The following is a 12,049-nucleotide window of genomic DNA, read 5'->3' as shown; positions in this document are numbered from 1 at the left end:
CTCGATCTCTCTCTCTCTCTCTCTCAAAAACACAAAACAAAACAACTCTTTAAAAACCCAGGATTTGGGGCGCCTGGGTGGCTCAGTCGGTTAAGCGTCCGACTTCAGCTCAGGTCACGATCTCGCAGTCCACGAGTTCGAGCCCCGCATCGGGCTCTGGGCTGATGGCTCAGAGCCTGGAGCCTGCTTCCGATTCTGTGTCTCCCTCTCTCTCTGCCCCTCCCCGGTTCATGCTGTGTCTCTCTCTGTCTCAAAAAAAAATAAACGTTAAAAAAAAATTAAAAATATATATATATATAAATAAATAAAAAATAAAAAATAAAAACCCAGGATCTGAAAACATCAAAGATGTAAGAAATCAGATGAAAGAATAAACTAGGTTCATGAGCTTCCTAAACCCTGTACAGATCAGGGCAGTACTACATATCTTCTTACTATAAAAATGAAAAAAACAAAAACAAAAACAAAAACACAATGAAGCAGAAGCTCCTGGGCATGTCTCAGGTCCAGGAACTGGCTGGGACAAACAAAAAAGCCCTAACGTCCCAGCATCAAAGCATTTGATTAAACTAATTTCACCAATTATCTGTGAACATACCCAAAAAAGACCAATGGAAATTCTAGATTTAAAAATCCAGTAACCGGAATAAAAAGTTCACCAGACAGGTTTAACAGGACAAAGTGAAAGAGAAATCCTGAAGATAGATCAGTAAAAGTGATCTAATATGAGGAATAAAAAGAAAAAAAGAACAAGTGAAAATAAAGCCTCAGTGACCTATGAAATGATGTCAGTCATTTCTGGGGAGGGGCAGAGAAAAGAAAGGAGTTGAGAGAATCCCAAACAGACTCTGCACTATCTGTGCAGAGCCCCATGTGGGGCTCAAACTTATGAAACATGAGATCATGACCTGAGCCGAAATTAAGAGTCAGATGCTTAAATGACTGAGCCACCCAGGTGCCCCAAACAGTCTATATTTTATTTTACTTTATTTTAAGTCTGTATTTTAACTGGACTAGAAGAAAAGAAAACAGGGCCCTCATTTTTTGAAAAAACTAATGACCCAAATATCCCAAATTTAGATGAAAACCTCTCTTTGTAGATCCTAGAAGATAAGCAAATCCCATGCAGAATACATACAAAGAAAATTACACTGGGGCACAAACTCCTTCAATCTAAAAATAGAGAAAAATCTTGGAAACCACAAAAGACAGAGAGGGGAGAGCAAGGGGGCACATTACCACAGCCCCCCTTATCTACAGGAAATACATTCTAAGACCTCCACAGCGGATGTCTGAAACTGGATAGCATCAAACCCTATTCATACTATGTTTTTTCCTATATGCACATACCGATGATAAAGCTTAATTTAAAAATTAGGCACAATAAAAAATAAAAATAATAATCAGGTACCATAAAAGATTAACAACAATAATAAAGTAGAACAATTATAACATACTATAATAAAAGTTATATGAATGTGGTCTCTCTCTCAAAATATCTTATTGTGCCATACTCACCCTTCTTCCTGCGATGATGTGAGATGATAAAATGCCTATATGATGAGATGAAGTGAGGTGAATGACGTAAGCATTGTGACACAGCATGAGGCTACCACTGACCTTCTGACGATACGTCAGAAGGAGGATCATCTGCTTCAGGAACACAGCTGACCACGGGTAACTGAAACTGCTGAAAGCAAATCCATGGATAAGATGGGTCTACTACAGGTACAGGGGAATAAAAATACAAATGACACCTGACTTTTCACCAGAAATAAGGGAGGCTAAGTACAACAGAACATCTGAAAGGTGGGGGAAACCCTGCAAACTGAAGATTCCACATCCAGAAAAAGGATTCAGAGGATGAAATAAAGACCTTTTCAGATAAATAAGAGCCAACAAAATGTGTTTTCTGCAGACGCGCACTATAAAAAATGCCCAAGGATGGTATTAGGCTAAAGGGGAAAGAGATCAGCTTGAAACTTGGATTTACAGAAAAGAACATCAGAGAAGGTAAATAATTAGGAAAATATTTTCTTCAACATGATTTCCTTAAAACACAGCTATCTAAAGCAAATAAAACAATCCTAAGGTGAGACTTGTGTCGTAAGTAAAAGTATAAGCTATGACAGCACGAAGAAAGAAAAAGATAAATAAATAGAACTGTACTGTTCTAAGGTTACTGGATTTGTCAAGTGGGTGGGAAAAGGTAAGTAGTAAACGTTATGAAGTATGAAATATGAAGTGAAAGGTGGTATATTACCTCTAGACTTTGGTAAGTTAGTATTACACATTTAGCTCTAGCATGACTAACAAAATATAAAAAGAGCACAGTTAAGTCAATAAAGGAGATAAAAGAGAGTACTTTAAACTAGTTGATTAATCCCAAAGGTTGCAGAAATGAAGCAACAAAGAAACAAAAGAAAAACAAATTGCAACCATATGAATAATCATATTAAATATGGACTAAGCACCCCAACTAGAAGGCAGAGATTGTTAGACTGGATTTAAAAGGCAAGAGCCAATAACTACATGCTGTTTATAAGAGACATACTTTAAATACAAAAGCATGTACAGGCCAACAGCAAAATACTAGAAAATATATACCGTAAAGCTACATAAGAAAACTGTAGTGGTTATATTAGGATAAGAAAAAGTAAGCTTCAAAACAAAGAGTATTTTAAGAACATTTCATAAAGATAAAAGACAAATCAACAGGAAGATTAAACACATCACACACAAATATTTTTTTTTTTTTACTTTTTTTTTTTTTTTTAATTTTTTTTTCAACGTTTTTTATTTATTTTTGGGACAGAGAGAGAGAGCATGAACAGGGGAGGGGCAGAGAGAGAGGGAGACACAGAATCGGAAACAGGCTCCAGGCTCCGAGCCATCAGCCCAGAGCCTGACGCGGGGCTCGAACTCACGGACTGTGAGATCGTGACCTGGCTGAAGTCGGACGCTTAACCGACTGCGCCACCCAGGCGCCCCAACAAATATTAATTTCAAACGAGTTACAGACCTAAAAGTTAACTCTAAAACCATAAAATCTGGGGTGCCTGGCTGGCTCAGTCGGTAGAGCAAGCAAATCTTGATCTCAGAGTCCTGAGTTCAAGTCCCATGCTGGGCATAGAGATTACTTTATAAAATTTAAAAAATTAAAATTTTAATTTTAAAATTAAAATTAAAAAAATGTAAGATCTACAAAAGAAAATAGAGGATAATATCATTATGGCCTTGGCTGATTTCCTCAACGCAAAAGTCACTAATCATTAAATTAAAAATTGGTAAATTAGACTTTATCAAAGGCCAAAATGTCTACTCGTTTTAAGACACTATTATAAAAACAAAGGCAAACCAGTCTGAAAAAATATTTACAAAATTTAAATCTAAGAAAAAACGTATCCAGAATACATTAAAAAACAACAAAACCCTCCTACAGCTCAGTAATAATGACAACCAAATTTTAAAAAGAAAAAAAAAGGGCAAAAGACTTTAAAGGAACCTTGAGAAGAGAATATACAAATGACCAGTAGGCACATGGAAAGATGCTCAACATAAAAAATTCAAAATAAAACCATTAACAAGATACCACCTCATACCCCCCAACATGGCTAAACTAAAGAGATAGCTGACACCACCTGTTGACCAGGATGTGGAGCATCTGAAATTCTCATGCACTGCTATTGGGAATTTAAAATACACAACTACTACAGAAAAGGATTTGGCAGTTTCTTATGAAGTTACTCTTCCACCTGCCCTTTGACACAGAAATACTGTATTATTCTAGAGAAATGAAAGCACATGTCCACAGAAAACTTGTACAAGAATTTCTTAGTAGCCTGTTCTTAATAGTCCCAAAATGAAAACTACCCAAATGTCCATCAACAGATCCATGAATAAATGGAATACTACTTAGCAATAATAAACAAAAAGTGACATATGCAATAGCATCACAGACATTACTGAAAGAAGTCAGACATAAACAGAAAATACAGTTGCCCTGAGAACATGCTTTGGGGCATGTTCATCAAAATTTAACTTTTGACTCTCCCATACCTTAACTAATAGCCTACTGTTGACCAGAAGAAGGCTTACTGATAACATAAAGTTAATTAACACATTTTGTGTTATATGTATTATACGCTGTATTCTTACAATAGAGTAAGCTAGAGGAAAACAATGTTTAAAACAAATGTAAGAAAAACAAAATACACTTAAAGTACTTTATTTCTTGAAAAATTCCATGTATAAGTGGATCTGTGTTTTCAAGGATCAACTGTATACTGAATGATTTCATCTACGTGAAGTTCCATTATGTGACACTTACAAAAACTAATCTTCTATGGAAAACTCTACCATGGGCTTAAAGATCACCATCTAAAACTGGGGTTTATTGTAAAGATTGAGATAATACCTATAAGTAACTCCCTAATCTGTAAAGTAGTATACAGATGTAGAATTGTTATTAATTCATGTCAACAATTCTGGTACAGCAGGTTAATGTCCTCCTGAGGGAGAAAACTGCAATGTCTTAGTGTGCAAAATCCCAAAGATCACAAACTAGAATTGTACAGCTTTGAACACATCTTCCAAAAACAATCAACTGCCAACTTCAAGATATCCCACATGGGGTAAATGGCTGGCTCACTTGGAAAAGCGTGCAACTCTTGATCTCAGGGTTGTGAGTTCGAGTCCCAAGTTAGGTGTAGAGATCACTTAAAAAAAATCTTTTTGGGGTGCCTGGGTGGCTCAGTAGGTTGGGCGCTTGAACCCTGTGTCGAGTTCCGTGTTGACAGCTCAGAGCCTGGAACCTGCTTCGGATTCTGTGTCTCCCTCTCTCTCTGCCCCTCCCCCGCTCATGCTCTGTCTCTCTCTCTCTCTCTGTGTCTCTCTCTCTCTCTCTCAGAAATATGTAAACATTAAAACAATTTTTTTAATAAAATATTTTTTAATGCCATTATCTGATTAAATATAAACATAAGAAGTTACTATTTATTTCATACTCCTGGGGAAAACAGTCCCTATCATAAATTGCTAACCATTCCAAATGGCTAAATCTGTGAATTTTATGTTTTAACGAACCCTACTGCCAAGTATATACATGGTTCGCTGGTAAAGTGAATCATCACAGACTATTCTCTGCTCATCCTCATCTCTCAACGCACATCATCAAGAGCCTCAGACACAATACTGGATGCTTTTTGTCCCTGACTTCTTTGGCTTTATACTTCATATTTTGTCTCAATGTTTTATTTCTCTCCCAGTTTAGATTTGCAAATCAGTTTAAAAGTTTTGTTTTGTTTTGTTTACCTTCTAACATCTTAGGATGCTGGTAACTGCCTGGTAACTGCCCATAGTTCCATGGTACAGCAGTTGCATGTACCATACAGAGTGAACATACTTCCCAGTTTGTCTTGGTTTATACCTGTTTCCTAAGCATAATTACGAATAGTGCCCCCTTTCATTCTTAGCAGTCTCTAGTTTGGACCAGAAGTTAAACAGTCATTCTACTCAGACCACAAAAACAGACTATAAGCAGTCGAATACACAGGAGGCACTCAATGGCAGGTAGCGTGGCTAAATGAATGTATGGACAAAAATTATCCTGATGCCAGCTCAGTTCCCTGGAATACTCTTGCTGAACAAGTGAAGGTTTTTATTACTTTTAAATATATTGATTATCAAATTAAGCTAAGTGTTGCTCAGGAAAGACTGTTAAGGAATTTACCCCTAATCACTGAATTAAAAATATATAATTAGCATATCAATTATAGTATATCCTTAAATGTTAAGGATACTTAAAAATAATATGCTCTAGTAAGTGATTAATAGTTGGCCATATCTTGTTTTTAAATCATCAGTGCCCTTAGTCCTTTTGGAAATTAATTTCTTAAGCTGGAAATAAATAAAGTTTACTGTATCACAACTGATTTGCAAGAGACAGAATGCTCACCTATATTTAATATAACCCACAAAGCAGTTTAGTATGACTATTACAGGTTATTAGTTTAGATTAATTCAACATTGTCCTGTATCTTAGTATTTGCCAAATTAATTATTGAGTCTAAGCCTAAAAGAAAAGAATTTGATGGTCAAATGAAATTATGGCTGGCAACAACCCACATGTTCTTCAAATGGTGATTAAATGTGGTAAATCTAAACAATGGAATATATACAATAAAACAGAATGAACTGCTAATACAACAACACAGATGGAACTCAAATGTCTAATGCTAAGTGAAAGAAGCCAGACTCAAAAGGCTACCTACTTTATGAGTCTCACTTATATGAACTTCTGGAAAAGGCAAAATTACAGGGACAGAAAACAGATCAATAGTGACCTGGGAGTGGAGGAAAGGGCTGACTACCAACGGACAATAATATTCCACAGCTTGATGATAGTGTTGGTTAAATTGTATCCATTTGTCAAAACAACTAGAATTATACACCAAAAAGAAAATTTTACCATATATAATTTTTTTAATTAATTTGTTGGCAAAATACTATTTTTTTTTTTTAATTTTTTTTTTTTCAACGTTTTTTAAATTTATTTTTGGGACAGAGAGAGACAGAGCATGAACGGGGGAGGGGCAGAGAGAGAGGGAGACACAGAATCGGAAACAGGCTCCAGGCTCGGAGCCATCAGCCCAGAGCCTGACGCGGGGCTCGAACTCACGGACCGCGAGATCGTGACCTGGCTGAAGTCGGACGCTTAACCGACTGCGCCACCCAGGCGCCCCAAAATACTATTTTTTAAAGTAGTTTAGATACAGAAAACAGGAGGCCAGCAACAACAAAATGTTACCTCCCACCCTTAAAAAGAGAAGAGAGAATATGGTATGGTGCAAATAAAAGGCCACTCTAAACTGCCCTAAGTATACTGTCAAGGCTCTATGGCAGCACTTCTGTCGATTTCTGCAATGCGCTCTCTCTCTCTCTCTGAATATGACCCTCATATCTCTTACTTCACTCAATCTTTCAAACCTCTTCAAATGCTGTGCTCACTCTGGGCTTTCTAATCGTGGTTTGTCTAATGAACAGTCTTACATTCATAATCCACCTTTGCCTTAAAATGCACTCATGGTACCAGTCCTTTTTGTCATTCTTGGACCTCATAAGAGTACACTAGTCCCTCCCCTATCCCCAGTTTCACATTCTGCAGTTTGTCACAACTATGGTCCAGAAGCAGATGACCCTCCCTCTAACATCGTCAGAAGGACAAGAGTAGCCCAGTGCGACATACCACAATACCTACATCATTCACCTCTCTTCATCCCATCAGGCAGGCAGGCATTTTATCATCTCACAATCATCACAAGAACAAGGGGGAATAGATGATAATAAGATATTTGTGGGGGGCATGACATTCACATAATTTTTATCATAGTATATTCTAAAAATTGTTAATATTTTACCATTAGTTATTATTGTTAATCTCTTACTGTGCCTAATTTGTAAATTAAATTTTATCATAGGTATGTATGTATAGGAAAAAGACATAGTATAGAGCCTCTGTACTATCCACGGTTTCAGGCATCCACTGGGGGTCTTGGAATATATCCCCTGCAGATAAGGGGTGACTACTGTACTTACATTAATTCCCTTAACTCCTGATTCTATCCCAACTTTGTTCTCACTAGTCCCTCAGCTCAACTTGATCAGGTCCTGTTCTCAGCCTTCAAGTGGGGCTCTTACCTACCATGAGTTAAAACCACAAAGATTAAGAATTTCATCTATCCTTAAAATGCTTCAGAAGTGGCAAACTCTAAAACATCCCTTGGAACCCTACCAGTGTTTTTTTTCAATCAAATAAATAAGATGCCCTTATTTTTGTCTAACCAAACTCTTGCTTTTGTCTTTAAAGCCTATTTCCTGTTTGGTTTTACACAAAGACAAAGATAAGAAGTTAACTTCTTCTTCACAAAAATCATACACCTACTTTAAGATTAGTATTAAAATTACACTCGTATCTTCCTTCTTTACGGTACGCACCTGTGATTGCTACAACACTGTTAAATCCCTTAATGTTGTATCTTATGTACTTTCAAACCTCTCCATTTTTTTCTACATCTTTTAACAAATAAAGTGACCAAAACAGGATACCAACAAATAAGAGACAATTTATAAATAAATACAACACAATACTAATAAGGCCAAAAAAAGAATACCCTTTGAAAACAAGAGATCAGTCAACTAAGCCATGGTCTCCATATCATGACAGAGGACAATAGAAAAAAATTACAGTCTCAGAACTTCCAAAAGTTCATTTTCTAGCAGCTGAGTTTGTTGTTTCCTCACCAACCAGGAGACTCCGATATTCACAGCCACGAAGCCTTTACAACTTTCCCATCCCCGGGCCAGAAAAAGCATCACCTCCACCAGCCCCAAAAAGCTCTTCTTACTATGAATTCACTGAAGTTATCTTTCCCAGAACAGAACAGACAGGTGACCTTCACGGGATATTCTTAGCTATCACCTCAGTTCTATTAGAACCCACTATTGCTAATTAATTATGCAATTACTGAAACCACTTCCTATTATCTTTCATTTCCTTTAAAATCAAAGTACCATTTTTCTGAGTTGGAGAAGAGGGAAAAGGGTTGAGAAATGATGAAGGTAGAAAGCAAAGAAAGACTGTTTTTTTTTAAGTAAATTTAGCTGATAGGCTCTGTTTTCCCATAATGTGAAAATATTTACCTTCCTTTAAGTTAATTAAGAGGCATGTGTGAATAAAAGGCAGGATAAGAAGACTTTAACAACAACAACAATTAGATTAAAAAAACAGACAAAAATACAGAAAATAAAGCTAATGAAAAGAGAAGAGATAAAAGGCAGAAATAATTTTTAAAAAAATGGAGATGGACTAAAACATACAGAAACATGGTTGTAATCAAGGGAAAAGAGGGACACCTGGGTGGCTCAGTCGGTTAAGTGTCCCACCCTTGGTTTCGGCTCAGGTCATAATCTTACCATACATGAGAATTCGAGCCCCACATTAGACTCTGCACTGACAGCATGGAGCCTACTTGAAATTCTCTCTCTGCCCCTCCCCCACTTGCTCTGTCTCAAAATAAATCAATAAACTTTAAAGGGGGTTGGGGGAGAGAAAATAGAAATCTGTCCCACAAAAGACAGAGTTATGGCTGCAAAATGTAATTTCATTTTGTGTTTCTTTTTAAAGAAAGTATAATGTGGCTATTTGAAATTAGTTTAAGGGAACATAGGAAAATCAATGTCAGCTCATTAATGTACATGGGAGAGATTCAAATATTAAGGGCTTTTATGACAAAGATTTCTAGAAAATGAAGAAGTGAATCAGGAATAAATAGTCATATAAAAATATCTGTAATTCATCGACACTCTTCCAAGTTTAGGTCGGCCTTCATATCTCTCCGGTAATCCACTGAACAGGAAGCCATACAAATGAAAATAGAGGGAAAAAGACGCTGGACACACTACTTCTACCTCTACCTCTTGGACCCAATGTGAGTCATGGCAGCAGCTAGTAAAATCCTAAGGGGTTAAAGTCCACCCCATACCCAAGACCGAAAACTACTCCCACCCCACCTTGGCTCAATGGTTTTCTCCCACTGTGGTGAGGGTGGTTTTGGAAAAGCTCCTCAAATGCCAGGAAACACTGTAATACAAAAAGAAAAAACAATTCATAAGTACCAAAACTTAACTAACATTTTGGTCTCCCTCTCAAGGAAGATTGGTACAGCAGAAAAAGCATTAGTCTAAGAAACAAGGAGCCAAGAAACCAGGTATGTTTTGCTTGCTCAGCAGGCGTTCTAAGATGTTTGCTCTATTCCAGGTGACTCGGTGGGGGAGGACACCAAACACCCCCCTTCTGCTAAGGGTTAGTAAACTAGTAGAACAGAAGCCAGAATAAACTAGGAGAATAGAAGCCAGAAGCTGCTGATGGTCATCTCTGCCATTAACTGGGATGAAAAAAGAAGCCATCAGAGAAGTTAGCAGAACTAAGGGATGTAAAGAGACATTTGTGGTAGAACCAGGCTCCAGCTCATCCTGTAGATGTTTAGTCCCTTCAGTTGGTCTGTAGTTGGGTTACTGTGACTGCAAGTAAGTCTGGCCAATTGGGCTCTTATTCCACACTAAACCTGGACAAGTCATTCTTCGTTTACTGGCCTGAGTTTCCTCTTCTATCAAATGGGCTAGATCTGAAGTTTTTCAAAATGTGTTTTAGGCAATGGGATTTTTAAACAAAAATCATATTTTGATATCAAAAATTAAAATGATTTGATTCATATAAATTTTATAAGGTGAGATTTACAACATTTACTTCTGACCAAAATAAGTAAGAACAATGGGTATTTAAATCTCACCTTGAAACTGGAAAAAAAATGTATCTATTATTAATATACTGTACTTTATAAGATTAAATGTATGGTATTTACTATTGTGACCCAAATCAATGATAACAATGATGCATTTTGATTAAAACAAACTTTAAAACTGGAGACTAATGGTAAAAGTTGAAATCTGTTATTAACTTCTCAGGATTCTATTTATTTCTGCATTTTGTTTTGGTTGCATGTTAAGACAATTCTGATTCAAAAAGAATAGTTGAAGAGTAACATATGTTTTCTACATCTGCCTTATCCATGACACTATTTAATTAAAGGTGGAGAAAAGTTTTAGGTTCTGCACAAAAGAAAACCTGACAGCACAAGCTTTTTAAAATAGATCTCCAACTGGTTAAGACTTAGTACATAATATAGTAAAGCACTCAGGTGTGTTGGTTTATTTTTTTAATGATTTAAACCTCATGTAAAAATTAAATCTGAACCAAATATTTATAAAATCCAATTAGTGCCCTCAAAGAACTCTAATAAAATAATCTCTAAACTCTTAAGAACATTTTCATTGAGATTCATATATACTCACTGCCCCCCAAAATTGTAATGAAGCAAATATAAAAAGTTACAATTCATTATTATTATTGTTTTTTTACAAATAAGCCTGCTTTAAAGAAAAGAAACAAAACCTTGGAGAATTATGAACACAGACAAATAATAAATTGGACCAAATAACCAGACTATAATAATAATTTATTCAATCTTACTGAGAACCAACTTAATGGGGCAGGTCACAGAAGGTGCTATAGAAAACATCCATTTTTTAAGAGTGCCTGCTTTATAGTGAAAATGAGTAACTCTCCATCTCTAACCTCAAGAAATTAACCATCTAGAAGAGGATACAATACATTCATTCATTCAACAAGAGTGTGTCCTCCCTCAGTGCCACCAGCTACTGTCCAAGCAACTGGAGCTAAAAAGTGCACAATATACATGATTCCCTACCCTCATAAGTTTAGACTTTAATCTAAGGACAGTAGATAAACAATGAAGATTTTAAACACAGAAAACATGTGATTAGCTTAACATTTTTGAAAGACAGCACTGGCTACTTTGTGAAAGTTACTATACATTGTAGGTAGTAAACCCAAGAATCGAACAGTCAGAAGCTACTGCAATGATGACAAAGTAATAGGAAATCAAGAGGGAACAACAAACTCAGCTGAAGTACGTGGAAACGAAAAGCTTCAGAGAAGTAATGCTGTAGCTCAATCTTAAAAGACCCAAGGAGTAGGCCAGGTAAGCAGAGAAAGAGAGTTTGTGCAGCAAGAGAAGATCATATGAAAGGCATGAGAAACTTTAAGTAGTTCCTCACAGTGGGTCTTGAACGAGAATCATAGCTAGAAAGGCAGATCAAGGAAAAGCATAAAGGGTATTTGACAACACAAGGGAACATCTCCAAGACACAGGGAGTACTTTTAAGCAGGGTGGTAACATAACCAGGCTTACTAAAATTTTAGAAACATTCTTTCAGGGATGGTTAGCTTAAAACACCGGCTGGTTCCAGCCAAACAACAATGCACGTTTGCCAACAGATACACTCTCTCAAAGTCCTAATCTAATAATTTATCATGACAATGAAATTATGGTCTAACAGAGTACTCTGAGGTTTAGAAGCCAAGTAACTAGTACCAAGTTCAGGGAACACTGCAGTTAATATGACTATT

General features: G+C 36.5%; 1 protein-coding gene and 1 long non-coding RNA gene across 7 annotated transcripts in view; one reads left to right on the top strand and one right to left on the bottom strand.

Moving 5' to 3' along the window:
• FOXJ3 (forkhead box J3) overlaps nucleotides 1-12,049 on the bottom strand; it is a 151,124-nt gene that overhangs the window by 74,600 nt on the left and 64,475 nt on the right. Inside the window, exon 1 of one of the 5 annotated variants that reach the window (XM_058717820.1) lies at nucleotides 1,519-1,650. The exons of the other annotated variants lie outside the window; for them this stretch is intronic. Within the exon in view, the coding sequence (XP_058573803.1) occupies nucleotides 1,519-1,650 (132 nt within the window). Of the gene's footprint in view, nucleotides 1-1,518; nucleotides 1,651-12,049 lie in introns of those variants that run through there. 5 annotated transcript variants of the gene reach the window in all.
• LOC131504907 (uncharacterized) overlaps nucleotides 1,919-12,049 on the top strand; it is a 44,047-nt gene continuing 33,916 nt past the window's right edge. The window contains exons 1-3 of one of the 2 annotated variants that reach the window (XR_009258180.1): nucleotides 1,919-2,013; nucleotides 9,378-9,488; nucleotides 9,711-9,767. This is a non-coding gene — a long non-coding RNA (uncharacterized LOC131504907). Of the gene's footprint in view, nucleotides 2,014-9,372; nucleotides 9,489-9,710; nucleotides 9,768-12,049 lie in introns of both variants that reach the window. The other variant, XR_009258181.1, reaches the window with a different exon arrangement.

The sequence above is a fragment of the Neofelis nebulosa genome, chromosome 2 (genome assembly GCF_028018385.1).
Source record: "Neofelis nebulosa isolate mNeoNeb1 chromosome 2, mNeoNeb1.pri, whole genome shotgun sequence".
Taxonomy (NCBI): Eukaryota; Metazoa; Chordata; class Mammalia; order Carnivora; family Felidae; genus Neofelis; species Neofelis nebulosa.
Note: the sequence above shows the minus strand (reverse complement) of the source record. Positions and strands in the feature narration are given on the sequence as shown.